Raw genomic sequence first — 27,594 nt, forward strand, 5'->3', positions numbered from 1 at the left:
TAGCACATGCTCTACCTTACCCATGCACTGCACCCTGCCCAGGGGGGTACCTTGAGCCTTCCATAGGGCTGACTGATGTGCACAGACAGGGAAGGGTTAGGCCCAGCCAGTGGGGACACTGGCCAGGCGGACATGGCAGTCCACTGACTGCACACAGGCGCTGCGCTGGCAGGCCAGAGATACCATTTTAGGGCTACTTATGTGGGTGACGCAAACTGCGCTGCAGGCCCACTAGCAGCATCTGTCATCACCAGCCCTGGCACACACAGTGCACTTTACTAGGGACTTCATGGTGATACAAATATGCCAATCAGGTATACCCAATCAATATGACAATTTACATAGGGAGCACTTACACTCTGGCACTGATCAGCAGTGGCAGAGTGTCCAAAGCATCTAAACCAGCAAAAACGAAATCCAGCACATCATCATAAATACAGGAGGCCGAGGCAAAAAGATGGGGGAAAACCACGCCAAGGGTGTCAGGTCTAACACTCATCACCATACGTAGCTGGTGGGACACATTGAGATTTAAATTTTTTTAAAGTAGCTAAAATAGCACCTATTCTCTTGGGGCGTCTGAGACTAAGAATCAAGTTGGTGGCCTTTGAGAACTTGCTCCTGGAGTCAGCCATATGCTCAGTCCAGGAGCCGTTCGCAGCAAAGACCACCCCAATATAAGGGAAGGTGCTAGGACTAGTCAGTTTATGGTCACCCACAGATATGGAACTAAGTTGGCGTTTACTTGGACCACACGACATTATGACATTATGAAAAACTTTTCAAAATTAGTACGTAGGTCCAGGCTGTCCATGTGGTTAATGAAACCCTGCTCTAGGTTGCGTAAGGAGTTCGGACTGCTTTATTCAGTAATCTACTAGTCCCCTAAAAACACTTCTCCCATTCAGTGCCATGCAGTGAGCGACAACATTTGACAACGTTCTCCTTATATCAGAGCTTTGACAACAATCTGTTTGATTATACCAGAGTTCCTATTTTGTCAGGCTTTAGATTGGGGCAAGGCTTTGAATATGCCACCTCTGTGATTGTATCTGACCATGTATATAACACAGTTCTATTTATGTCATATCTTTGAATATTCACAGGTTCTGAGTATTCATGCGTTCTGTTTAGGCCTTCTTTCTGATCATGGAAAGGCTTGATTTATGCCGATTTCCGATTATTCAAGGGATAAAGTACCCCCTGCCATACATTATAAAGATATTGCAAGTCCCCGAAGAGTTCCAAAACCAAATAGCGGAACAAGGCTGAAGGCTGAGTTCCTTTATAAGGTTGTGGAACTCAGAGGTGACTTGAAATATCCTTTTAATGTATCTCGGGGGGTACTTTATGCCATATAATACATGGTCACGCCATAATTGTTCCCACTAACCACTTAAAACCTTGATGCGTAGCTCTTTCATATGAAAGAGTGAGCATATTTGCAAACATGAAAAATAAAAATAAAATCTCTAGTGAAAAATTAATCACTTAATTGTGTTGTTCCCCACTTTCTTTGTTTCCCAAATTTGTAAGCATATACCAAACACTAGATGAATTACTAGTTTATATTTTATAACTTGAGGAACTCTGCAAGACCTTGTTAGTCAAAATGTTTTGGGCTATATTCTCACAGCTGTTTGCATGTGAAAGTTTGACTTACACCTGCAACAGTTGGTTTTGCCCTCATAAAAGGATTTACGCGCATGAATAATTTCTCATGGTCAACTCTACTAGCAGGGTCTAGAAGTAGGTGGCAAGTGGTAGTTCTTGGGCTGGAGTCATCTGCTTTCTAAGATCTTCACCAACTCCTCTCAAGCCACTTCTCACCCTAGGAAATGTCTTAAATGTCCTATTGAGAAGGACAGGATTCAAACTTATTCAAGTGTGGAAAGTAATCTCCCTTCCTTACAAAAAAGCTGTATGGAAAGGAATTATTATTTTTTTCCGTGGTAGTGGGGGATATTTTCCCTGGAGCAAAAAAAAATGCATTAAGTGAATTTGTACTTGTTCTGCTTATTTTGCTGGGAGGAAATATAGATATGTACATTGCCTCATGTAGAAATGGAGCTCACATACGTTTGTAGGCGTATGGTTCCTGGTCCACTTATTTAAAGTCCTGTGAATTTCTGAAAGTCGTAAATATGCACTCATGCAAGGTTTGATAATTGTGGGTATACTTTTGTGACCTTCTTTAAGAATCTGCAAACAAAACAGGTGATGGACCGAATGTGGATCAATGTCACACATTCATCCCAGTCCAAAGATCTGGGCCCAAATCCATCTTTTTTTGCACTCCACACCACCCTGGGTTAGACAATGGCGATATGCAAATCTGCTCTGACCCTGTGCCCCATGGGAACAGTCCAGTCCGAACTACAAAAGCCATGTCCTTCCCAGAACGGAATCAAGCATCCGAGGACCGGACCGGTTTCGAGGTAACACCTCTCATCAGCCCGGCTAGCTTGACTCCAGTGGTGTGGAGTGCCTGGGACCCACGTCTGAGCATCCCCAGCGCACTTATGGCGGAATTTGCAAACAAAACAGGTGATGGACCGAATGTGGATCAATGTCACACATTCATCCCAGTCCAAAGATCTGGGCCCAAATCCATCGTTTTTTTGCACTCCACACCACCCTGGGTTAGACAATGGCGATATGCAAATCAGCTCTGACCCTGTGCCCCAATGGAACAGTCCAGTCCGAACTACAAAAGCAATGTCCTTCCCAGAACGGAATCAAGCATCCGAGGACCGGACCGGTTTCGAGGTAACACCTCTCATCAGCCCGGCTAGCTTGACTCCAGTGGTGTGGAGTGCCTGGGACCCACGTCTGAGCATCCCCAGCGCACTTATGCCGTCCATCACCACCCCCTTTTGTACTGCTTCTTTAAGAATCGGCACCTATCTTTTTGTTGCCCCTAATGGTTTTATACTGATTCTCCATTTAAAGTCTAACACCAGTCTTACTCCTTTTCCCCTGTATTTATTTGCATACAATCAAGGGACATTTTGGGATCGTGTGCACCCACATTGAAACCAATGTCAGTAATACAAGCTGAGCTTACAGCTCAGTGAATTTCCCTAGACCTCTTACAAGTAAAGGCTTTGCATTAATGTACCACATATACCATTTTGAACATCATCTGCAGAGGGATGCTGATCTTGCTTTAGCAGCAGACCATCTGCCTCACCTCTTCTGCTGTAGTTCACAAGGCAGACATTCCATTGGTACATTTCGGATTGCCCTGGTCTGCAACAGATATGTAACTTTAGTTGAAATTTTTAAGGAATGCTTTGCAAGGCTTTACTGAGAACTATATAAACTGAGCAATAGAGATGCTGTTGTCTAGGGCTTTATTGAAAGCCATGCTTGAGTCAAACTAGTGGTTTGCAGTAAGCAATGGAAGTAAAAAGGAAGAGTTACCAAAAAGTAGAGACGTATAACCGGAAAACTAAAAGCAATACACTGCAAAATAGTAGTATCTGTAAAAAAAAAGTTGAAAATGGTGGTTAAAAAAACATGCACGTGGTACAGTTTGGGTTAGGGATGGGGTTAGGAAGAAGTTTAGGGTAAGGTTTGGGTTATGTTTAGGCTTTAGGGCTAGAGTAAAGTATGGTCTGAGGGAAGATCCCAGATAAAATGTATGGGTTAGGGTAGTGTTAACCTTGGGATTAGAGTTTGGGATGTGGGAAGCATTTGGGTTACGTTCACTCCAGTGTCTGGGTTAGAGTACAGTATGAGTAAGGGAAGGTGCTATGGTTAAGACTGGAGAAAGAGGTTGTGATAGGATGGGTATGAGGTATTTGAAATGGTCAATTGCTAAAGGAGGGTCGATTTTTAGAGGAGATCTTCACCATCGTGGTCCGTTACAAGAATAGCATATCTTCAAGACTCAAGCTGTAAATCTATGCAAGGATTACCCATATTAGCTTCTGAGCATATATCACTTTTAGGAAAATCGAATCACATCTTGATACACCTGTCTCCAGATTGAAGTCTCTGCATTGTACTCTAGTTCATCCCCAATATAATGCTTCACAAGTCCACTTCTTCAAAGACCACAAACTCGCCAAAGCAGACAACCAATGGATAATTACTCTTTTAGGAAAAGAAAGCTCTTATCTTAGTGCTCCCAAACTGAACTGCCCATTTTGCTGTGCAAAACTACCACTACCTCTCCCTAGATCCTCATGTGATAGTTATCAAGATTAAGCAAAGCAAAAGCCTCATATTATCTGCATTAACTCACATCATCCCTATCCCTCCTAGAATCTTCAAGTGGCTGTTGATAAAACTACAGATCCTCGGAATGAAAAACCTTAAACCATCCCAGCACGCTACCTGAAACCAGTCATTCATTCTATGTATTCAAACGGACCTTTGGTTCACATAGGTACCCCTAAAGATTCACCCACAAATAAAGCGCAAACATCCAAGCAATTTACTATATGCAGCTTAATATGCTTGATCTAACTTTTGATAACCCCTGCTACATTTTAGGTCAAACTGAAAGGTGGTTCAATGATGGATCATCTGTGGTATTTACTAGCCTTTACCTTCTGAGATGCAAAATAGCAGTAGAGTGGTTGAGGTTATCCTGATTTTGCCTAAAACATCCCACCTCAACGTCCATTTACAGAAAAACCACAAGATGTACAATGAACTCAAACAGTCCTGTTGCCATGACACTAATGTACAGATTATCAGGCTACAAATCCAACGTTCTGGATGAAACTCACCTTTGCCATACACCTGCAAAACCAGGCACCAAAAATTGTGTAAAGTGTCAATGTGAACACGTGGGTAGATGGACATGGCAAACGATCGACTGCAGAAGTGATTTGAATGTGCTGGGGTTCATCCAAGCTGTTAATGGATACATACTCAAAGTGAGAAAAACACTTATGTTTTCTTTTTTACACATAATATTAATCAGATTCAGATCTGGTGGTACTGTTTTTTTCTATAATTCTATTTTTGAAGATGCTGGTTTACCCAGTACTACATAAAAGAATACAGTATAAATCGGTACTTGGCTGCTGAAAGACTTAAAGCAGAATTTGATAAACAATATAAAGCAGTGGGGTCATGTGGCAAGGTGTCCCTAATGACAGCGATATTAGAAAATTAACATATCCCAACCAGGGAACAGTATGATCACTTGGGGTCACCCAATCCGTTGGAATACAAGCTGTAGCCGGATTTTCAGGTGACATCTGTGGAAGTTAGGATTAAACTTAATTAAGTACACAAAATAATCCAGAACTCCAACAAATGGTATAAATTCTTATAAAAAACACATTTTCAGAAAGAAGTCAGCAGGTCATGATGTAACTTCTTTATTCAGTATTCTTTTCTTTAATATTTACGACATGGGGTAGCCAACGCGTTTCGTCCTTACGGACTTCTTCAGGGCTACAAACAAATACATATAAACACAATCTTTTAGAGAATATATACACAATATGTCCGATATACAGTATATACAAGAAAAATACAAATATGAACATGCATAATATATACAATAAAACCCCATTTTTTTTTACAAAACATTAAAAAAGATAGTGTACATTATTCCATTAGTTTGACTCTATGTACGCGAGAACACTTTGTTACATAAATCTTTAGAGATATGCACCAAGGAACACAATATGTTCCATAAATGTCCAAGGAAAACATGGCCTGCTGATTTAAGACAAAAAGAACAGAAAAAATAGAAAAGTAGAGGAGGGTCTACATTCCAAATTGAATTCATTCTGTACAAAAAACTATTCTAATACCGATGTCTGATGAGGCAATCTATATGTATTATGTGAGGTTATCTTAAAAAACACTTGTTAGACAGATTGGAGAAATGACTTCCAATTTGGGGTTTCATTTAAAATCTAAAGAAGATTATTTATTCGCATATATACAAGAATGTGAGCTTACCGAGGTTATTCCTGTAATATCCTTTTTAACGATTCTACTTCTAATTTTCTTTTTAACATGTAGGAAAAGTACAAGATTTCAAAGGGATTTCATATGGAACCTAAGTTAAAAAACACAAATGTAATCATAACTCTTATAATTGGTTACATTAACCTTTTCAATATGGCAGTCAATATTTCTTGAACGGGACCATAAGCAGTATTATTCATGTTGAGCCATTTTTACATAATTTGGCTATGTTCTGTCCAAATGGTAACTCTAGCATTTCGTGGCTGGCTCTATGTGTAGCCTTAGTCTTACTGGTGACGTAAGCATGAGTAGCCCGTTACTTATCACTTTTTAGGGAATCCATAGAAAATGTAGACTGAGTTACATTTTCTCTTATAGATCTGGACAATCATAGATAAATGAACACTACACTTTGAAGTTTTTCACAGGTGCAGATTGGAATAAAGTTACCTTATTATTAATACTAAGGTACGTACATCCATACTAAAGGTCAATCTTTACATTGAGATTCATGATTATAAGGGTTATGAATACATTTGTGTTTTTTACTGTTTTTTAACTTAGGTTCCATATAAGACTTCCTGGAGACCCGCCCCAGAATTCCTCCCGTAATGGTTCGGTGGATGGCCGTAAACTGAAACACCCTGTCCTCTGGTCCCTAAAGAGCACTGCTGGTGCTGTTCTTCTGTGCTTCCTCTGGAGGCCATTGAGAAGAGGGACCCAGAGGTTAGTTAACCTTTGTATTATTCAACATATTTTACCATATACCTGTGGAGACTGATGCACTGTCTCCGTCGTCCTGCCAGAGAAGGACATGGAGCAGGGGGCCTCTCACCCAGGCCATGGCAGCAGACCCTTCTTCGATGCACAAGAGCACCATTGATTCTTAGAAGTATCTGGCTGAGATAGATTTGTAAGCTAAAAGCACCATGTGCCAGCCATTTTACTCTACTGCATGGGATAGTAGCTAATGGCTGATGGCAGAAGGCACACTTTATTACCATCATTGCTACTATATGAATAGTGATTGGGAGCATTTGAGAGACAATCCGGAACTGTGAACAAAGAGCTTGTACTGTCCATACTCTGGGGCACATTCTTGATTCCCAGAGATGTGGGAACTCAAATATTGGCATCTCATGGCAGGTTTTCTGTTTGAATGACTGTGCCCTTATTGCTTCTGGCTACCCCTCTCACATTTCCTAAAGATGCTCCTCACCTCCTACACATACAGGAAAAACCATAATGCAGAATCTTGATTCACTCAAGGCACCTTCCCTTTGCTTTATATACTGACACAGGATTGTGAGCCATCATTTTTATGCTATTATATTCCACTAGGACTAGTGACTGTTGTGTAGTATTGCATGGTACCGTAGCAACCAGTCTGGTTACTGCCAAATTTCCAGATCAAAAATGGACATACAGTTGTTCTTTATGGAGCCTTAGGTGGCTAAAGCACACAAGTCAGCACAAGAGTAACCTATGTCAAAAATGACAGGCGTTACCTTAGAGTCTATAACAAGAGAATTGATCACCATTAAACTGCCATAATGGTCCTTGAAAGAAACCACTGTGAAGAGTGTGTAACTTTAAATTAATGTGAGGTGATATTGTATCTTTTATTGCAAGACTGACTGCAGCCAAGAATAGGCTGTCGCTTGTTGAAGACAAAATGGTAGAATCATTAGATTGTAGACAAGATCACTAACTTCTACAAGAAAAAGTGATAGTAGTGGTGGAGAGGAATCAGAGAAACAAAGTCTGCTTCTCAGGTGCTCCTTAGGATATGTTACAGTTCCATTTTTTGTCAAATCTGTTTATTAGCATTTTAGGGGTTCTATGGTACAGCAGGCACTTCATCAATATCAGCTCTGCAGTCTGGGCATGTCAAACGAGCATCCATGCACATTATACCATTACAATTGAGCGACACAGTTCCACAGGTACAGTTTTACATAAGCAAAGGATAATCGCCCAAAACTGGCAAGAGCGTGGGGTGCCTGGGGGGCAGCCCCCGTGTTAGTCCATGACTGTCCACACGCTAAGCTTAGTACATTAGCAGTGTTTAGGGTGGATCACTCCAACGTGGACCTGTGCACAAAGATGAATTTTATACAACAACTGTGAATAAGCAAAAAGAAGAAAATAACAACGGCAAAACCACAGACACATGCTAATCCCTTTCTCACCTCCCCCTCAAATCCCCCTTCCTCCCCCTTCAGCCCCCCGCATGCGCGCGCACCCCAGCCACAGTTGGGCCTGCACCTGGAACCTGCAGGACTCCAAGAGTCAATAATGGTATCTAACACATTATCTAGCCTGGAAAAACAGCCCACGGTACACTCCAACCCCCGATAACGCCCCCTAACTTGCTACAGTACCCGCACCTCTATCCCCACCCGGTAATTGCAAGGCATTAAGCATGTGCTCCCAGCGCTCCACTATTGGCTCTTTTCGGAGCCCCAACGTTTCCTCTCTACATATGGCCGTCCACTCCGCCCGGGCCCATGCCTGAAAGGAGGAGGTCTACGCCTTGTCGCCAGGTGGATCACTTGCCTTCCAACGCCTCGTAAGGAGGCGTTTTGCCACCACCATGCCCAGATCTAAAAAGCGGGACGACACCTTATCTTTGGGCAGTATCCTGAAATGGTGCAAAATGTATTCCGGCCAATCAAAGAGTATAATACGACCAGTGCACTTCCGGAGCAGCTCACCGATCACACTCTAGTAAGTGCCCCGCCTAGGACAACTCCACAAAAGGTGGAGGAGCCCCCCACCCATTTCACCGCATCTGAGGCAGGACGTGTCTGTGCGAGGGAAGTACTTGTTGATTAGCTCAGGCGTGAGGTAGGCCCTATGAACAACATAAAGTTGTATCTGGCGGAAGCGCATATTTCCGCGAATACGTACAGGACTTTTAAGAATTCTCCCCCACTCCTTATCAGACAGTAACCTACCCAAGTCTGGCTTCCATTTACCCCTAAGTGACTTAGTCTAGACTAGTCCCCGTGTGGATCCTCAGCGACCCAGCGGACCAGATGTTTACCCCTCCCCATGACGTGGAGGTACCACATGGTTAAGTGCTGTTCAGGCTGCGTCGCTACGTCTCCCCACCTGGCCGTCATCTTTGCCACTAGGGAGCGATGTAGTAGGAACCCCCCAGGGGGAAGCCGGTCCTCAGAGACCAGCGTCTCGTACGCCACTAACGCACCGTCTCTATAGAGGTCGCCCAGCGTCTTGACATCTGCCTCCCTCCACTGCTCTAGCATGGGACGCATGAGGACCCCTCACCTCCCAGGAAACCCTCCGGAGGCACAGCATGTGCGTACAGGAGCACCTTTCATGTGAGGAATAGTGCTCTGCGAAAGCACTTATACGCCACTTCCAGTAGCAGCGGAGTCGGTCTCACAGGCGCCGCCAGAGGATGGAAGAGTTTGGTGACACGCTCCAGAGAGTACGGTGGCTCAGCTGTAGCGGTATTGTCTCTGCCCCTATCCGGCAACCAACGGGCAATCTATTGCAGTTGCGCGGCCAGGTAGTAATGTTCGAAAAAGGGGGCGGCTAGCCCTCCCCTGTCAGTTGGCAGGAATAATTTCACTAGCGCCAATCGGTGCCGGGGCGCACCCCAGGTAAAGTCCAGCAGGACCGCATTAAGCGACGAAAAGAAAGAGGCCGGGATAAAGAGAGGCAGATTAACAAAATAGTACAGGAGTCTGGGGAGCATGACTATCTTGGCAAGGCCCACTCAACCCGTAGTGGTCAGCGGGAGCGAGGACCAAAAGCGTATCTGGGATCGAAGCGCTGCCACCGCCTGACTCAGGTTGCCATCGAAGAGATCGGCCAGTTGCCGGTAAATCTGAATCCCTAGATACTTGAAGATGTCAGCCTTTCATTGGACTCTCGTGCCTTCGAGGCAGTACCCCGGGTCTTCTGTCCCAGTGCCAAATGCATAAAGGCAGGACTTGCCCGCGTTCACCCGGAGCCCCAAGACAACCGCGAACTGGCTCAGCAAGTGGGCTAGTTGTTCGGGTATACGTGTCACGTCCCTTACAAACACCAGCAGGTCATCAGCATAAAGCGATACCTGATGGATCGCATCTCCCAGGGGTATGCTTTCTCCCAGTGTCTGCCGCATTGCCGTCGCCAAGGGTTCCACAGCTAACACGAACAGCAGCGGGGACAGGGGACATCCCTGCCGGGTGCCGCGGCCCACCGCCACCGCTTCAGAGATGTAGGGGCCCAGTCGCACCCGGACCACATGAGTTTTGTAACGGAGCTCCACCATCTGCAGGAAGCCTATGTCAAGTTCGTAACGTGATAGTACCGCAGACAGGTACCCCCACTCCAGGTAGTCAAATGCCTTTTCCAGGTCTATTATCAGGCACCCCGCCCTGGGCCATTCCCTCGTCGCCTCAGCCGCCACCCTAAAAAACCTCCTAAGATTCAGGGACGTGGATCTCACTGGCATGATCACATTTTGATCGGAGTGTACTAGATGAGGGACCACCGGCGCCAGCCGCCCTGCAAGTGTTTGCAAAAACTTTATAGTCCACATTAAGCATTGCCAGTGGCCTGTACGAGCCCAAAACTATGGGGTCTCTGTCTGGCTTGGGCAAGGAGACCAGAAACGCTTCCGGCATGGATGGAGAAAATGAGCCGGCGCTTATAGCTGAGTTATACAGCCGGAGAAGCAAGGGCGTGAGGATTTCCATGTTCGCCTTATAGTTTTCGGCGGGTAGGCCGTCCGGCCCTGGGGTCTTCCCCGTCGCCATATCCTGGATCGCGTCTCCCACCTCCTCCAGATTGAGGGGGGCATTAAGCACATCCCTGTGCTCCTCAGATGCCACAGGCAAGGTAACAGTATCCAGGAACCTTTCTAACACATGCCTGGGGCCAGTGCCGCAAACTTTGTATAGCTGCTTATAGTGGTCAGTCAGAACACAATGAATTTCGCATTGTGTGTACACCATCTCCCCCTCCGCTGTACACAAAGCTCCTATCGGGGCTCTAGCCCTTCTCTCTGCACCAACCAGGCTAGCAGCCGGCCGGCTCTGTCCGCCTTGGCATGCGTCCTAGCAGTGTGCTCCGCATAATTGTGACATTGCAGCTGCTCCATAAGGGCTGCGTGCCTAGTGTGTAGGTTGCTCAGTGTGCGCGAGTGCTCACCTGTCCCCTCACCCTCCATCTCTTAGCATAGGAGCTCGGTCTCCAGGCGTCCCACTCCACCACGGCGCTGCTCGCCGTACCTTCGTTGGCCTCAAAGTAAGCTAAGATGGCGGTGGCCAGCGATGAGCGGTACTCTGCATCTTCAAGCACGGCAGGCTGTAGCCTCCACATAGGCAAAGGTGGACGATACGCCTCCCAACTAATCTGGAACCATAAGGGTTTGTGATCAGAATGTGTTCTCCCTAGGTACTCTGATTTAGCAAAGAGTGGGAGCAGTGACTGGGTGCCGACTATCTGATCTAACCGGACATGCAGATCGTGGACTGAAGAGTAGTAGGAGTATACTCTGTGCATGGGGTGTTGCTCGCGCCATAGGTCATGTACCTCCCAGTACGAAAGCTAATCCCTGAACGCTTGCGCATTAGATGCCACCGCTGCAGCCCGGAGGGGAGGGAAAGAGCAGTCCAGGCGCACGTCCAGCACCATGTTAAAGTCCCCTCCACGCAGCCAGGGGAGACCAGCATATGGGTGGAGGATTTGATTCAAGCTCTCTAGGTAGGAGGGTTGGGCTGTGTTCGGGGCATAAAGAGATCCCAACAGGATTTCCTGACTATTTAACCACCCCCGCACTAGGGAGTACCTTTCCTCATGGTCCACCTGCACGTCTTTGCAAATGAAGGGGACACCCGCCCTCACCCATATCAGTGTGCCACGCTCATGCGCAGAGAAGGTTGTGCCAAAAATCTGCTCCCTCCAGCGCCTGCGGAGTTTGTCAAGCTCGATCTGAGTCATATGCGTCTCCTGGAGAAGAGCAATCCCTACCCCATGTCGCTGCAGGTAGGAAAAGACCGAGTAACGGCGTGACAGAGTGTTCATACCGCAGATGTTCCAGGTCAGTATGTTAGTGTGTCATGAGTCGGGACGCTGCACACCCGCACAGGGCCAGGGGAACACCTCAGAGGGGGACTACGAATACTATCGGGGGAAGGGATGTCAGTGTGCCGCAACTAAAACATGAGAACAATCACAAACAGTAACAAATGGGGCGAGTCCCCGAGAGGGCATACGTCCAAACCTCAACAAGATCCACCACACAAGAGTGAGTTAGCCCAGCGCAATGGCTGTCTGAGTGAGTGTGCTGCCAACAACCCTACTATGTTACGCCCATATCTCAGACCTCGCGGACCTTCAAGAGGTGCTTGGGGAATCTAGGGCATGTAAACGCACCGGGCCGGTGCAGGACGCCAGCAGAGGAGCCCCCGAGTGCAGTGAACGCTCAGCGCCTTCCAGCCACGGGCCTGCCGATACACCCGCGTTCAGTTAGCCGTGCAGCTTTCTATAGCAGCGCAATCATACTTGATAAAAACAAACAGCGCACACAGCAATATTTCTAGAAGGATACCACAAGTAATAGCATAGTCAGGGACAGGGACCCCTGCACGTCCGCCACAGTTCACTACTCAATCACATAAGCAGGTCGGCTGTTTGGGGTGTCACCACTGGCATACTCATATCTTCAGTAAGTACTGTGGATGGGGATGACGAGCCACTCATGTTCGGTTCGCTGTGTGGCTGGGGGTCCAGCCGGACACCACCTTTCACTGCTGCCAGGGTCGCAACCGCTTCAAGTGCTTCCTGCCTTTCACGTCGCATTTTCTCCGGACTGGGTGCAACTGGACCAGGGCCTGCGCCACGACAGGCCCCTCTTCTTCTGCGCCTTCTTGATCGCTGCACCTGCCACTCACCTCCTCCGGGCCCGCAGGCCATGCACCCTTCCACTGTCCCGACTCCTTCAGCCAGTCCCAGACATCCGACTGGGCATCAAAGAAGAGGGCACCCTCCTTCGTAATCATGTGGAGGCGAGAGGGGAATAACAAAGAATACGGCAGCCCTAGTTCCCTCATTTGCTTTTTCACAGCCATGTATGTGCTCCTCCTTCTCTGTACTGTTGCCATGTAATCTGGGAAGAACATCACACGGCTATTCCCCACTGTCAGATCATCCAGCTTCCTGGTTTCGCGTAGCACCACGTCCCGGTCGCGGTAATTAAGTAGCTTGAAGAGGAACGGGCGAGGCCGGGCTCCAGGTCCGGGCTTCTGCGCCGGCACTCTGTGCGCTCTTTCTACCACAAAGTGCGGGGACAACGACCCCGGAGGTAGGAGTTCCTGCAGCCAGTTCTCAGCATACCGCTCCGGGTCTTTCCCTTCTTCGCCCTCCGGAAGCCCGACCACCCGAACGTTGTTACGCCGTGAACATCCTTCCGCATCCTCCTGCATCCTCAATACGATCCTCCAGCACATGAACCCTGTCTATGATGTCTTGGAGTGCAGAAGCATGGTTTTGCACCACAGGTTGCAACTCCTGAAGCGACCGATGCTGCGCAGTAACTGACTCCGACAGTTTGCGTTGGTCAGCGTGAAGAAGAGTAAAGTCAGATGTGACCTTATCGATTCGGGCCTCCAGGGATACCTTAGTTTGCTCCAGTGTAGTGGGGATGCGCTCCACCGCTGCCAGCACGGAGTCCACCTTGGCTGCAAGGGCCACCGCCGGTCCCATGTTGTCACTCTGTTGTTCGTGCGAGGAGCCCAGCCCGTCCGCCACCTGCTGCTTCTGCTGGGTTATATCCCCGAGTCTGCCCATCACCAGCTGCTGCGCAGAAGGCATCCACACCTGCTGACAGCCACCTGTCGTCCAGTGCCAGGCCCCCACTTGAGGCCTAGAGGAGAAGTCGCTTCACCAGTCCAGCGTCGCCAGCTGCAACGGGAGGAATTGCCTATCCGTGCCGGGCGCCAACACCGTCAGGACCGTGGCACCGGGCAGCCGATGTCGACTCTGGGGGTGCCTCAGATGATAGTCCGACTTCTCCGCGCCGTTCCGGAAGAGTGCACCTTCTCTTTCTCCAGGAGCCTCTTTGCCAATGCCCCCTCCATAGCAGACTACACCAGCCTTACCTCAATGCCCCCAAGCAGAAGGGGCCTCAGCGTCACAGAGGGTGGTCCCGACTCGCCCAGCACAGTCCCAAACGCCTGGTGCCGTCCCCGTGCGCGGCGCAGATCGCGCACCAGAGGTGAGTCGCTCAAGGTACAGCAGCCGCTAAGATAGCGCCCAGCACTAAGATGGCGCCCAGGTCCCAGTATGCCAGGTCGTAGGTACGCAACTCGTTCCAGAGGGTCGCGTCTTAGCGTTCCTGAGTTGTGACTACTTGGCCCGACCACAGGTGCCGCTACCGGCGGGCTGCCTGCACTGTCGCTGTAACTTACACAGCGCAATGTCTCTCTGCCTTGCTGGCCAGGATGTCACTGTGCCGCGAACAGGCCGTGGGGGCAAACCCCCCAAGTTGCCGTAGCCACTTGGTCATTTTCTCCCCGCAGTCTTCACTGGAGCAGCCCCCAGCTTTAGCCACGCGCTTAGGGCACCACTCCAATGTGAGGTAGGCCAGGCTCTGGGCCCCAAGGCCCCGGTCTCCCTCCGCTTTGCCGGCTCAGAAGCAGTGCGGCCTCCGATCCACTGCGCTGCCCAAGGTTGTGCACGCTGCAGATTTCAGTCCCCCCAGTTTCCGGCCCACCATCCAGGGCCTCCGAGCTCCGCCGCTACTGCCGCAGGGCGACACCCTCCTCTATGCGGCAGCGCCTCCGCGGGGCTCCCCCTGTCCGCCCCAGGTCCCGCTCCTCACCATGTGGGGGTAGTGCCCCGCGGCTACTCCCATAATGGCAGCAGAGTCTTTCCCGCACGCCAGCCGCAACGTGGCCGGCGAGTCTGGGGGTCTTCACAGGCCTCAGGCTCCGGAGGGAGACGCCAGGCCCCAGCTGACATGGGCCGCGGGAGCCGCCACGCGCCGTCAGCGCCGTCTCACCCTCTGGCCTTCCGCCTCACCTGGTGTCGCAGCCGGCTGCCTGCCAACTCTCGCCTCCCAGCAACACTGGGTCCCAGATCCTCCGGAGGACACCACTCAGCGGGGTTCACAGGGCGCCCGGGTCCAGGGCAATGCCCGAGTCCACACTGCAGTGCCCCAGCCTCTTCAGCGGTCGCCAGGCCCCGGGATACTTTTCGCGCCTCTCCGCCACGGGCCGCGCTTCCTCAGTCGGCCTTCAGTCTCCGCCGCCACAGCCTCAAGCTGAGATCTGCTAGGCTCCTCGGGCTCCCCGCAGCGCCCCCGCACCTGCTCCTTTCAGCACGGGCACGGAAAACACCTCTGCAGGGCAAATTTTAGGATAACTAGGGGTCTAAGGACGGAGCTCTAGTCTGTCGCGTCCACCATGTTGGCTGGCTAGCCACGCCCCCCGATATGTTACAGTTCCTTGCCGGATTTAGCCCAGGGAACACTAAACTGACTTTTGCTCCACCATTGGAATTTCGATAGGCACACAGAGTTGGAGGAGCCAGACATCACAAGGTATCAGGAACTAGACCAAGTATTGCCTGCTTTTTGCGAATTGAGGAATTGAGGAAGCACACCAAGTTATTATAGCCCCCAAGATACATGGTCCAGTTCGTCTGAGAACACAAAATCTGCTTTTGCAACACTTTTGATTTGAAACCAACTTGAAGAAAAATAAATGTCTGTCTCTCGTGCATCACTTGAAGAAGTACATTATTAGATTTGGCCTCCTAGATCTAACTTTCACACTAATAACTTTGGAATTTAAGATTAAGGAGTGTGTCATGAGTAGCTGGAAAAGTTACTAGACTTTATGAAATGGATATTTCTCTCTGAACCTAGCGTTCCCACTTCCACAGGTGATAACTGAACAACCTACAGATTCTTCCTAACTAGAAGACTAGGGACTGGAAGCCATCGAGCATGTCGGGAGAAAGACGCACAGAGAGTGGTCACCTTAAAAAGCAAGGAGCACCCCGAGGTCACCTTTCAAGGACTCAAATCTATTAACCTGGCTACTTTCTTCTCCCACTCCGGGTGCTGTGAGCTATATATCATGTCTTTTGGTCTCTAAAGATTGAATATGATTATTTTTTACCAACCCTGCAGCTTCAGAGGGTATCATTCATCCGTCCCCCTCCCTTTGCGCAAGCCTGTCAGACTTCTTCGAGGAAAAAAATCCGAAATTATATTCCTCATTCCCAGTTAGGGCATAGGATGTGACTATACAGAGCCTGCTACTCCGAACACCTCAAGCTCCTTTACGGTGTTTCGCTCTATCACAGCCGAGGAATCTCTGGCTGAATTGCAGAGATGCTCCTGGAGATCCTTGCCCCCCACAGATTTTTAGATCTTGGGCCCCATTGCTAAACCCGGTGTTGAATCATATTTGGAATTCCTCTCTGAAAGAGGGCATCTTTCCAGCTATTTGGAAACAGGCATTCTTACTTCCACTGTTGAAGAAACCTAACGCTGACCCAGCATGTTAAGTAACTCTCGACTAATTTCCCTTCTGCCGGTACCCGCAAAAAAGCTTGAGAAGATGGGTCAGCGATAGCTAGCTGATTTCACAGAGGCGCATGGCCTCCTTCATGATACCCAAACGGGGTTTCGCACTGGATATAGTACAGATACAGCCCTGGTTGAAGTAGCTGAATCTGTGAGGATAACTGAAGATGGTGGTGCATCAGCAATGCTGGTACTGTTAGACCTATCGGCAGTATTCAACACCGTCTCATACTCAATCTTACTGGAAAGATTAAATCAGTCCGTCATTCGGGGGGGTGAATCTCTGCTGGATCCAATCTTACCTCCAGGATCGTTCACAACAGGTTTTCCTAAGACCATTTCAATCCACTCAAAATCCGCTAGTGTGTGGAGTGCCGCAGGGCTGTGCCTTGAGTTTGTTGCATTTTAATATCTATTTGGCACCACTGTCTGCCCTCATTGCAGCGGGAGGGTCGGGTGGGGGGTGGTGAAGGCGGTCTCCTATGTGGATGACACCCAGCTGTTGTTTTCTTTTAAAGAACATTCCGTAGACTCCTTCTACAATTTCAAAGAATGTCTGACAAATATCTCAAGCTGGATGAATGGTAACTGCTTGAAATTAAATACAGACAAGATGGAGGTCGTGTTTTTTTAGTCAGTTACCACCTCCTGCATCGTGCCTCTGGTGGCCCACAGACATGGGACCTCCGCCAATTCCAACAGAGGCAGCTAAATGTCTTGGCATTAAGTGGGAAATGGACTTATCTTTTACAACACTAGTATGTCAGATTTCATCAGCTTGCTTTGGGAGGTTGCGTTGCCTAAGGAAATTCCTCCACTTGCTTCCGGAGGAGAGGTTCAGGATAATAGTCAACGCGTTGGTGACTTCCCAGTTGGATTACACCAACAGTTTGTATCTGGTGCCACCAGCCTATCTGTTATAAAGACTATAGATGATTCAGAATGCTGCGATAAGGCTGATTCGCCGGGTCCCATTCTCAATATCTCCCCCACCGGCGACACCTACATTGACTCCCAGTGGCTAAGAGGATTGAATTTAAGGCGTTGACCTTTGTTTTCCGAGCTATGGTTGAAAGGGGCCCAGGTTATCTCAAACGCTGGCTCAGCCTATATCGGCAGGGACGGACACTTAGATCCAACCACCAGCTACTGCTCTGTGTCCTGCAATATGCCAAGCAAGGCCCTTCAAGGGGGTAGGTATTTTTTCGGCTAGGAGCATAAGACTGTGGTACTCTTTGCCAGCATACTTGCGCCAACTGGAATCGGAACACGAGTTTAGGAAGGCCTTAAAAACCTGGCTCTTGAAGCAGGGATTATATCTGTATGTTGCGAGAATGCTGATGTAGTATGCGTAGTGCTGGGAAACCTTTGTTTGAGGTAGCTGTGCGCTTTATAAATGTTGATCATTATTATTATTATTGTTATTGTGTGCATTGCACAACTTTATGTCTGACCCAACTGTCAATATTGTGGTCTAAATCTAGGGATCCTGATATACTGAGGAGGTACCTTGTCTTCTTGTTTTGAGAGGTTTTTGTGTTTCTTTGGGCGAGGAGTTGGGTGTCGGGGTTACTATTTTGTTTCCTAGAAGAGCACTGTTCTTTTTGGACCTTACACTGGACACTATGCAGATCGCTCTAATTGCTAAGATGACTAATTCCTGTAGGTCCTGTACCTGCCTCCTTGTAACAGGGCGTACATGACTACACGGCAAGATAGGGAGATGCAACAAACATTAATGCTGATTGTTATGATGCACTGGGTGCTGCATCATTGGGAAGATAAGTGTTGATTTATTTGTTTGAACGTTACATATTACTACAATGATGGCATGATATGTTGGACATTTCACTAATATTGTCGCCAATTGATCTACATGACTTACATGTTAGTTTGTCAAGTAACCTTCTTGACTCTTAACTGGATTCGTTCTCATTTGTAACTTATCTATTTCCTGCCTCACACACATATAATCTCACACACCATCTCACAGCTATCAATCACAATATCAGTCCTGTAATACTTGTCCCATCCTACTTTTACTGTTCGGTAAACCCCTACATTGCGTTGGATCACAAGACCCTCCTCAGGTCACCCAGAGAGTACGACTTGAATACCACAGATCCCCTCACTGCTGAGATACCCTCAATTCAATGACACTTGAGCGTCCTCATCGACTGACTTAGAAATATCCCTCCCTAAATAGAAATCAACATTAACAGTGTGTGCTTATGCAGCTAATATATTCCTCTGCTCATCCCCAGATGTATTTGAACCATGACTTTAACCAACTTTGAAGTCTCGATTCTTTCAGTAAATATGAATGGGATGACTCACTTTAAGAAGCGTAAAATGTTATTACCTCTCTGGGCTCCAAGCTTCCTGATATTGGTTTACCTGCCCTACAAAGAATGTGCCAATTGAACGGGGAATTAGTGGGATACATATGTATGCCCGGAAAGATAAATCATCCCATACACAGTAGGAAAAGAATATTACACCAGCAAAGATTTATTATCCCATAGTGATCGACCCCCCCACACATTTCATGGGAAGGGTGAAGTTTATATCTTGATTAGATAATCCCTAACATTCAAATTGGCTAACAGCCATTTTGCATTCACCACGCTCAAGTTGGAAGATGACCTAGTGGTAGACTCAGTTTATGCCTCTACCAGTGAGTATTTCACCTCCGACCTTCCTAGAACCATGCAATGCATATCATGGAAAAATAAAAAATAGTAGTGGGTAGCAACTGGAATCTCTTACTTTATTTGATACTGCACACATCATGTAGACCGGACCTAAAAAGACCTAGAAACAGACAACTCTGCATGATGTGATGTCGGATCTTACCCTGCTTGATCCATGGCTGATCCACCCAGTTTAGAGCGAGTATGCATTTAGCTCCTGTGTACACGGGACAGTTTCCTGTATTGCCTTCTTCCTGCTCTCCCCATCTCTCCTAAATAGAGTTCTGAAAACATTAATCAACCCAAATGGTGTATTTGACCAGAAAATAGCCAACTTAGAGTTGGATGTTGTCCTTGGTGTTCCCTCAATAGGTGCTTTGCAAATTAATGTATTCCATTAGAAGACACTGGAAGTTGGTTTGGCGACATGTTGGGGGCAGCAGGGGGGCCATACATTGGTGACGGAGCAGAGCAGGGTGAGGGATGATGAAAGCTGCAGCCATAGGTTAGAAAAAAGCAACAGAATCTCATGCTCCTCTATAGGCAGAAGATGCCAGGTTAACATCCAAGTATAATCCTGTGTCCCTACAGAGTACTCAGGTCTTTGATGAAATCAAAATACTAACTTAATACCCCATCCACAACTAAGTTGGAACATGCATTAATATGCATCAAACAGAAGCAGTACAAACAGATTCTTAGTGTACCGCAAAAATATGCAGAATCTAAACACGCCATTCTAGCTAACTATGATATGTATGAGTATCTGCGGACCAGCCTGACCAAATCATAGTCTCATTTCCATCCTTTTTCCGTAGGCTCTACTTTTCTGACCAGCTATACTTCACCATAAAGAAAACAGTTTCTCTGTCCACCTTTAATTTACCAGTGCTCTCAGAAGAACAGAAACGCATACTGAAAGAGGACTTATCTATGGATGACCTAAGCAAGGCCACACATGACCTGTCTACAGGAAATTCCCCTGAGGCTGATGGCCTTCCAGTGGAATACTTCAAAATCAACAAGACAAAACTGTTCCCACTATTGGACAGTGGGTTCTGATAGACCGATACAAATAACAAGTCCCCCTGCAGAAGGATGCAAATTGTTAAAATGAATGTGACACCTTCGATTTAATTCTTTGCAGTGGTCTCCATATGAGCTCCAGCTGCCTTATTGCAATCCTTGGAGGAGAAAATCAAGACCTTTGTGGGGGGGAGGGAGGAGAGGGGTTAAGGCTATGGGCCTCTAAAGTCCAGTCCTCCATGGTTTCAGGCAGATTTTGCCTTTCCCTCATGAATACATACTGCATAGCACATCAGCTTCAACAGGCTCTGTATATGCTCCAGGGCGGTAGAGTGATTTTACTATTAGTACATATGAAACAAGCATTGGAAATGCAATAGGTCTCGCATTAGAAAAGTTGGAGCTATTGGTCTTGTAAATGACAAATATTTTATTTATGTGTTAGTTTTTAAAATAGCTAAATTGATAGCTTTGTCATTTACAATGCCAATAGTTATAACTTTCGCGAATGTGACACCTATAGCATTTGTAATGCAACATGTTTTGTATTTACGTGAGTTGTGTGTGTGTGTGTGGAGTTGTGTGGGATTGTGTGTGTGTGTCTGGGGTTGTGGGGTTGTGTGTGTGGGGGGGGTTTGTGTGTGTGGGGACGTTATGTGTGGGTGTGTGTGCCTGTGTGCGTAGGGGTTTGTGTGTGTGTGTGGGGTTGTGTGTTTGTGGTTGTGTGTGTGTGTGGCAGAGTTAATTACACTCTTTCACACACTCAAATTCCTCAATTGATAGTTCTGTAGAAAGATCAAAATACATTCTTACAAAAAGCCACATTATCCGGAGTAACCTACGAGCAAATCTCGTTTCCAAATACACAAATAAAAAGCAAATCGAGAGTGAAACTATTTAAAGCTGTACAAACAGTTCTGTGACAATTAAGGGAACAAGGGGCGAGGATGTGAGCGTTGGTTAAAGGCCAGATCTACCTAATGGCCAAATCACTAAACTGCCCGAACCACAAACAAAAGGATGTGTCCTTGTGTCATGTAACTGGTGCTTGTGTGAAGCGCTCGAATACCTTCGGGTCGAATTTACTTTACATAAAACTGCAAAAAAACAGGGCAAACTATTTCTTTGTTTAAATCCCAAAATGAGGGGGGAGAGAGAGAGAGAGTATGTGTGTTTGTGTGTGTGTGAGATTAGTTGGTTGAAAAATACACTAAGCCAGAATGTTCTACATTCCTTGCGATGTTTCATGGAACATTGCCAAAAGATGATGTCACTTCCTTGAAAGTTACAGCAGTTTCATTGCTATCATTCTATTTGTCCTGCCTCATACATTTCTAGGCCCGCTTCTGAGATTGCCCTTTAAGGGCTGTGGCATGGGTGTCCAGCCTGCCGTTTCTGCTAGTGCCGGGCCTCACATTGCATCACATATTCGGCCGAAACCGCAGTGTAATTAAATGAAGCATGTTCTACTCATGGAGTTCACACAGATCACTGCAAGGCCTTCTCTAGTATGTAATGCCAGATCAGCACAGGCGATGTGTGCCATAGCTTCCAATGAGTTTCACAATTCACTGTAAACACATGTTAACGAAATGTGAGCATACTTCGCAATGGGGGCACTGGTGTACCTTTGCAGTGACGATGGCCACATCTGCTCTGCACTACGCTGTGGCCATAACTCAAAATAAAGGATGCTCACGTTTCCAGATTTGGAGCCTGATGTACCAAACATGTTTCCCCAAAATACAGGCTTTGCGGGAGCTGCACATCTATAATAGGCCTGCGTGGCTGCAGGCAGATTACAATTAGCCGTGCACTGTGCAGGTGAAATCCCGAGGGCGGGGGCTCTCTAATTACCGTGCCCGTGTGGTGGGAAAAATGGTTTGGGGCTAGGACCAGGCGCTATAGGGCTTCACAGGCAAACAGAATATGGATAATTCGGACAAAAAGTGACGTAGTGCTACTTGGGTAAAAGCGTAAGGCACATAAGTAGAAGGAAAAATAACATGAGTCAGGGAGCATAGCAGAGGGGGACAGAGAATGGCGATCATGGAGCATGGAGAGTAGGCGCTATAAAGACCGGGAAGGAAAGTGGGGTCCACAGGTGCAAAGCAGCATAGGAACAATCGGAGCAGAGGGTGGGGCAGGGGAGCCAGTCCTCATAGGCAGAAGGAAACAAAAAGACAAAGAGGAAAGGCGACCTGAGATCATGCGACCCAAGCAGCAGAGGGACGAAGGAATGGCGATCTCTTTAAGGTGTAGGGCATAATTACAAATAGGCAGATGCTTCCGGTAGTATAGTGTTAATGGACACAAGCGCACATAGGGAAAGGCATCGGGGACAAGGAAACACAGGAGGCACCGTGACATGCTGGCTGGAATAACAACAAGCAAAAAAAAAATAAAACGAGAAACGGCCTCCGGCCGTGAAAGTGAAAGTACGGCCGTGAATAATTAGGGGAGGAGCAGCCAGGAGAGAGCAGCGGCGGAGTCGCCAAGCTGGGGAACAGATGGCTGGCGATTTGATGATGTGCACGCGCATTTTAGCTCAATGCGCTTGCGCATTGACCTAAAAGCGCACGGGCACAGCATCAAATCGCCAGTCTAGTTAAACTCTGTTTAAGCCCATATAGTCTCGCAAGCTCAATGCGCATGCGCATTGACAGGCGAGACCTAAAAAAGCCATCCTGCGCTTTGAGAGAGGACTGAGGCCTTTTTATCTAATTGAACAACGTGTCAATGAAAAGCGTATGCTTTATTGCATGCTTGAACCAGGCAGCACAAGCGACTGGGGAGTACGGAGCATGAAAGTTGCAGTTTGCTTAATGTTTAGAAGAAACTGACGTACAGTAATCATACCCATGCAGAATTGAGAAAGATGGAAATATCCATAATTTCCTTGATTTTGACAATCTCACACAATTGTTAGTAATGCTCGAAGTCTGAATTGCTACGACATTTAATGACCATTCAGATTTCCTTTTTATGCCCCAGTCTGCAGACTAATGTTTTGTTTCTTCCTGATCATCTTTTTTTGTATAGATAATTTTCTGTCTTTTTTGTTGCACGAGAACTTTGCAATCTGACGTCCTCCTTGCAACTTAAGTTGTCTATATCTAGTAAATGCATGTAACCACATTTGAGTGCCAAATTCACAACGATGTTCAAGGTAAGCAGCAACACAGCAGTTTCCTTCACTACAGTTTGCCTATAGACTCTGGATCACTCCTCATTTGAAACCATTGATGCGAGAGGTTTGTTCAAGTCCTGTTGTTATGTTCTCTGAATCACAGATGAAACAGGCGTTTAATGCGCCAATTGGTTCTCAGATGTAATGTATTTTATATGTGGGCACCTACGCTAATTTGTTCAATTGAGACCACTGAAGTAAGCTGCTGCCAAATGGCAGTCAGTGATTTTCAGCCCTAACTTGTGACTTGGAGGTGCCAAACGGCAGTTTTGTTCCTGCAGTTGGAGCTACACGACTCGGAGTACATCATTAAAAATCCTGTTGTACGGAAGATTATTGATACTGTTTGACTGTTTTATATAATGTTTTGAATTTGGTTTCTACTCAACAGCACTTCATGATGTGGATTTTCTCCATGCAGCTGACTCACTGGTCACCATGATGATATTGCAATGATATATATAGCACTTACTACCCCATATGAGGCATTTCGGCGAATAGTACACTACCCAGGAACCCAAAGGATTAGTGGTGGATTAGTATAGGGAAACATAAATTGTTAAATTAGGCAGTGGATATGTGCGTCTGTTAGCTTGAATAGGATAAGGGAAGTATAGAGAAGGAAGGGTCTGGAAAGTGTTATTTGGTGGATCATAGATGTAAGATTAGGTTTGCTATTAGTCAATGAAGGGATACAGGAGGAAAGAGTCTAGGAAGTGTTATTTGGGAGATGATAATTTATAATACTAGAATGAGGTTTGGGGTGAGTCGAGGAGTAACACGGAAGGAGGCAAGAAAGGGATATTGGGGAGATCATGGTAGTAGAATGAGGTTTGGACGGGTCAGAGAGTGCAGGTAAAGGATAGATTGAGAGAGGTATGAGCGGAGACGTAGAGTAGTGCATCGGAGGGCGATTGAAGACTTTTTTTTTCTACAGTAGGAGTAAAGCCATTGTACTGCCTAATATGTGTCCGCAGTTATTTCAAGTGAGAACTGGCACATCCAGCTGTCGCTCACACATGTTCACTGGCAATAATTATTTTGGGTAATTTCTTATCCACAGCATATTAATTGCGTCTATTCTTCTCCACTGCAGAACGAAATTAATGAAGTGCCATTCTTTGATATTCAACTGCCGTACGAGCTCGCCCTGCAAATATTCCAAACCCTGGGACGGAAGGAGCTTGGGAGATGTGCTCAGGTAAGCAGGGCACAGCAGGCTGCTTGCCACTCTCTCTGTATTATTTATTGAAAGGGGTTTAGAGCAGCAAGCCATGGCGAATGCTAGTCTAATGGCCAGGATACTGGCGGTTTTGGTAGGACACACTGGAGGCAAACGACCAACCCTGCCCTGTATTGGGGCATCTCCAAGCCAACTTCATTTACTTTTAGGACATCTGTAGTTTGGTAGACACTGTTTTATCACAGGGCTGTTCAGGCGTATTTTAGGTTTCTCCTTTATTTATATTGAGGTGCTGCACGACGTTTTTTGTAAGTTAGTGTTTATAGAATTGTGGGGGTGCAAGGGTGACTGGAAAAAGATAAACTTGTGATTTGGAGGTGCCAAGTCACCTCCAATATTGAATATTTATTTAGGTTTTCTTATGAATCAGTAATCCAAAAATGAAAAAGTAAGGTTTGAATCTGAGATTAGCCCTGGCTCTCTGCGGGTCAATAGTAAACAAAATGTGTCAGTTTTCAGTAGCTATCTTTGCAACACATAATACAGGATATCTTATCTATTTCATATAAGTATTTATTCCAGAAGGGAGACTTTGTGAATACAGCCTGTGGTTCTCCAGTCAAAAGATGCCCCTGCATGGTTTCTGAGCCTAGCTGCTTTAGGAGAGGAATGACGTAAGGACATCCCACAAAGGAAGGGGTAGCCTGAGGGTGATGAGGTATCAGGGACACAAGGAGTGTTTCAACAAAAATGACCAAAGCATCAGAGACGCATATAAAGAAAAACTTATAGCAAAAATAACAATATGTCCGACTTTAAAGTTGTAGTGCATGCCAGTGTAAAGTTTACACCGTTAGACAGTGCCATAGGGCAAATCGTTATATAGTTTGGGAAACATAACTAAGCCTGTACAACATGTGTTTGGTTATTTTGATTCCCAAAGGGGTTTGTGATGCAGTGTTAAAGGAGAACTGTCTATGTGAACAGTCCTGCTTTAAAAAAAAAAAGGAAAAAAAGGTGCATCTTAGCATAATGCAGATTGTTAACGCTAAACTCCTTATTCTGCAGTCCTGTGGTCCATTGATAAATATTTGCATTATATTTTTATTTTAGTTTCAGTGCCCTCTAGTCGACACAATTTCCTGCAGTGCAGTTTGTATACATCAGTGGTCCCCAAACTTTTTTCGGCGGGGGCCACATCAACTTTCCTTTCTGTGATGAGGGGCCGGGGTCAGTCTTATAACAGGAAATGATATGGGCCAAAGTGACAACCAGTATTACTCACTTGCAAAGATTTCATTTCCGTGGGCTTCTTTGGGATAGACTTGTGTCAAGTGATCACAAACTCACTCTTTCTGAATGGAAAGACCTCTCCACACTATCACCACACACCTATCGGACATGGATACAATTCACCACAGGCAGACAACTCCATGACCGCATTTCTAAAAAATCAACTCGAGCAAAAAAGATAACATTTTGTCCAAGCTATATTCAGAATACACATCCATGGTATCTGCCAACACCTTCCCCTCTCCCACATCCCCTTCCTCCTTGACACTGCAGCACCCCTCCCCGCTCACTCCCTCCCTCTCCTCCGCCTATCTTCTCAGACAATCGCAATTGTGGTAAACATAATAAATGCAGGGAAATACAGTGATTTTATTTTAAAAATACTATCTCACATACTTCTAACAAATTGGGGGAAATGTGTACCCATTGGGCTTCTGGTTTAACTGTCAGCGCAACACCCACAAGCAGAACCATCAAAGAAAAGATGAGGAAGTGTCTTTGTGGTATATCTTTATCTTTATTTTACTCATGTAAAACCCTAATTAATATGTATCTCGAAAAGAAAAAATAACAGTGCCCCAGGGCCTTTAACCCCTTCAGCGCGGCGCACATTTTCGCGCTGTGCTGAAGGTTCTAATGAGCCAACGGGCTCATGACGGAACGGTTCCTTCATGAGCACAGCTCAACCGACGCTCATGACGGAACCGTTCCGTCATGAGCATGGAAGGGGTTAACGTGCTGTACATACATTATAATTGAGACTCTGCACATATAGCCCTTTTTAGGTCTCGCCTGTCGATGCGCATGCGCATCGAGCAAGCGAGACTATGGGGGCTTATCCACTCTTTGTCCAACTTGCAAGGAATCGTGGCGATTCCTTGCAGTGCCCGTGACTTAAGCTCAATGCGCATGCGCATTGAGCTTAAAAGCGCGTGCACATGCCCCCAGCCGCCTGCCTTGCCTACTCTCCCGCCCCCTCACTTCTTGATTGCACGGCCGCTAGGCCGTGCCTCCCCTACTCTCCTCCTCCTACTCTCCTCCCCTCGCCGTCTGTTCCCGCACTCCTCCCACACCCCCGCTCCGCCCCCTCCCCTGCCTGCCATGTCTACCAATGGGTTCCATTGAGAGAAAGCCTCCGTCCATTGACCCTGGAAAGCTTCCATGATGGGACCGTTGTAATCTTTTCTTGTATGAGACCCTTGAACGACTTGCATCAGAGGACTTTGTATTCTAGTTTGGATCATCTAATACTTTGTACCACGGAACAATGGAATATCGGAGTCTGTTTCTATGCGCCTCGAACTCGTTTTGGGTTTAAAACGTTTTAGCCCTTTACAGAAAACAGTGGCTGCTTCCCTGCAAGGAGTTGAAAAGCATCTCACTGGCTCCATAGGATAATGTCCTGTATAGACCGCTGAACTCTCTCCAGCAGGAACCGTGGAACACTTTGGCAAGGTGACATTTCGTGCACTTTTAGCATTAGTGGCCGTTGAATACTTTGCAGAGTAACAATGGCCGATTCATTGCTGGGCTCCGGCCGTGAGCAAAGCCAGGGCTCTAACCATGTTAAACGCCTTCCTGGGAAGAGATGATGCTAAAGGCCGCTTATAGCCGGATGTCCTCGCTCCCACCCCCTCCTCCAATAATGTATGTTTGAAGGCTATTGATTCATCCACGCATTCCTAGGGCGACGCATCGGCCTTTTCATGTT

The 27,594-nt window shown here is 46.8% G+C and overlaps 1 protein-coding gene across 1 annotated transcript in view; it reads left to right on the forward strand.

Annotated features, from left to right (window-relative positions):
- Positions 1-27,594, forward strand: part of FBXW8 (F-box and WD repeat domain containing 8) — a 599,303-nt gene that overhangs the window by 93,460 nt on the left and 478,249 nt on the right. Inside the window, exon 2 of the mRNA XM_086943265.1 lies at positions 24,504-24,608. Coding sequence (XP_086799391.1) covers positions 24,504-24,608 — 105 coding nt within the window. The remainder of the gene's footprint in view (positions 1-24,503; positions 24,609-27,594) is intronic.

This window comes from Lissotriton vulgaris, chromosome 11 (genome assembly GCF_964263255.1).
Source record: "Lissotriton vulgaris chromosome 11, aLisVul1.2, whole genome shotgun sequence".
Taxonomy (NCBI): domain Eukaryota; kingdom Metazoa; phylum Chordata; class Amphibia; order Caudata; family Salamandridae; genus Lissotriton; species Lissotriton vulgaris.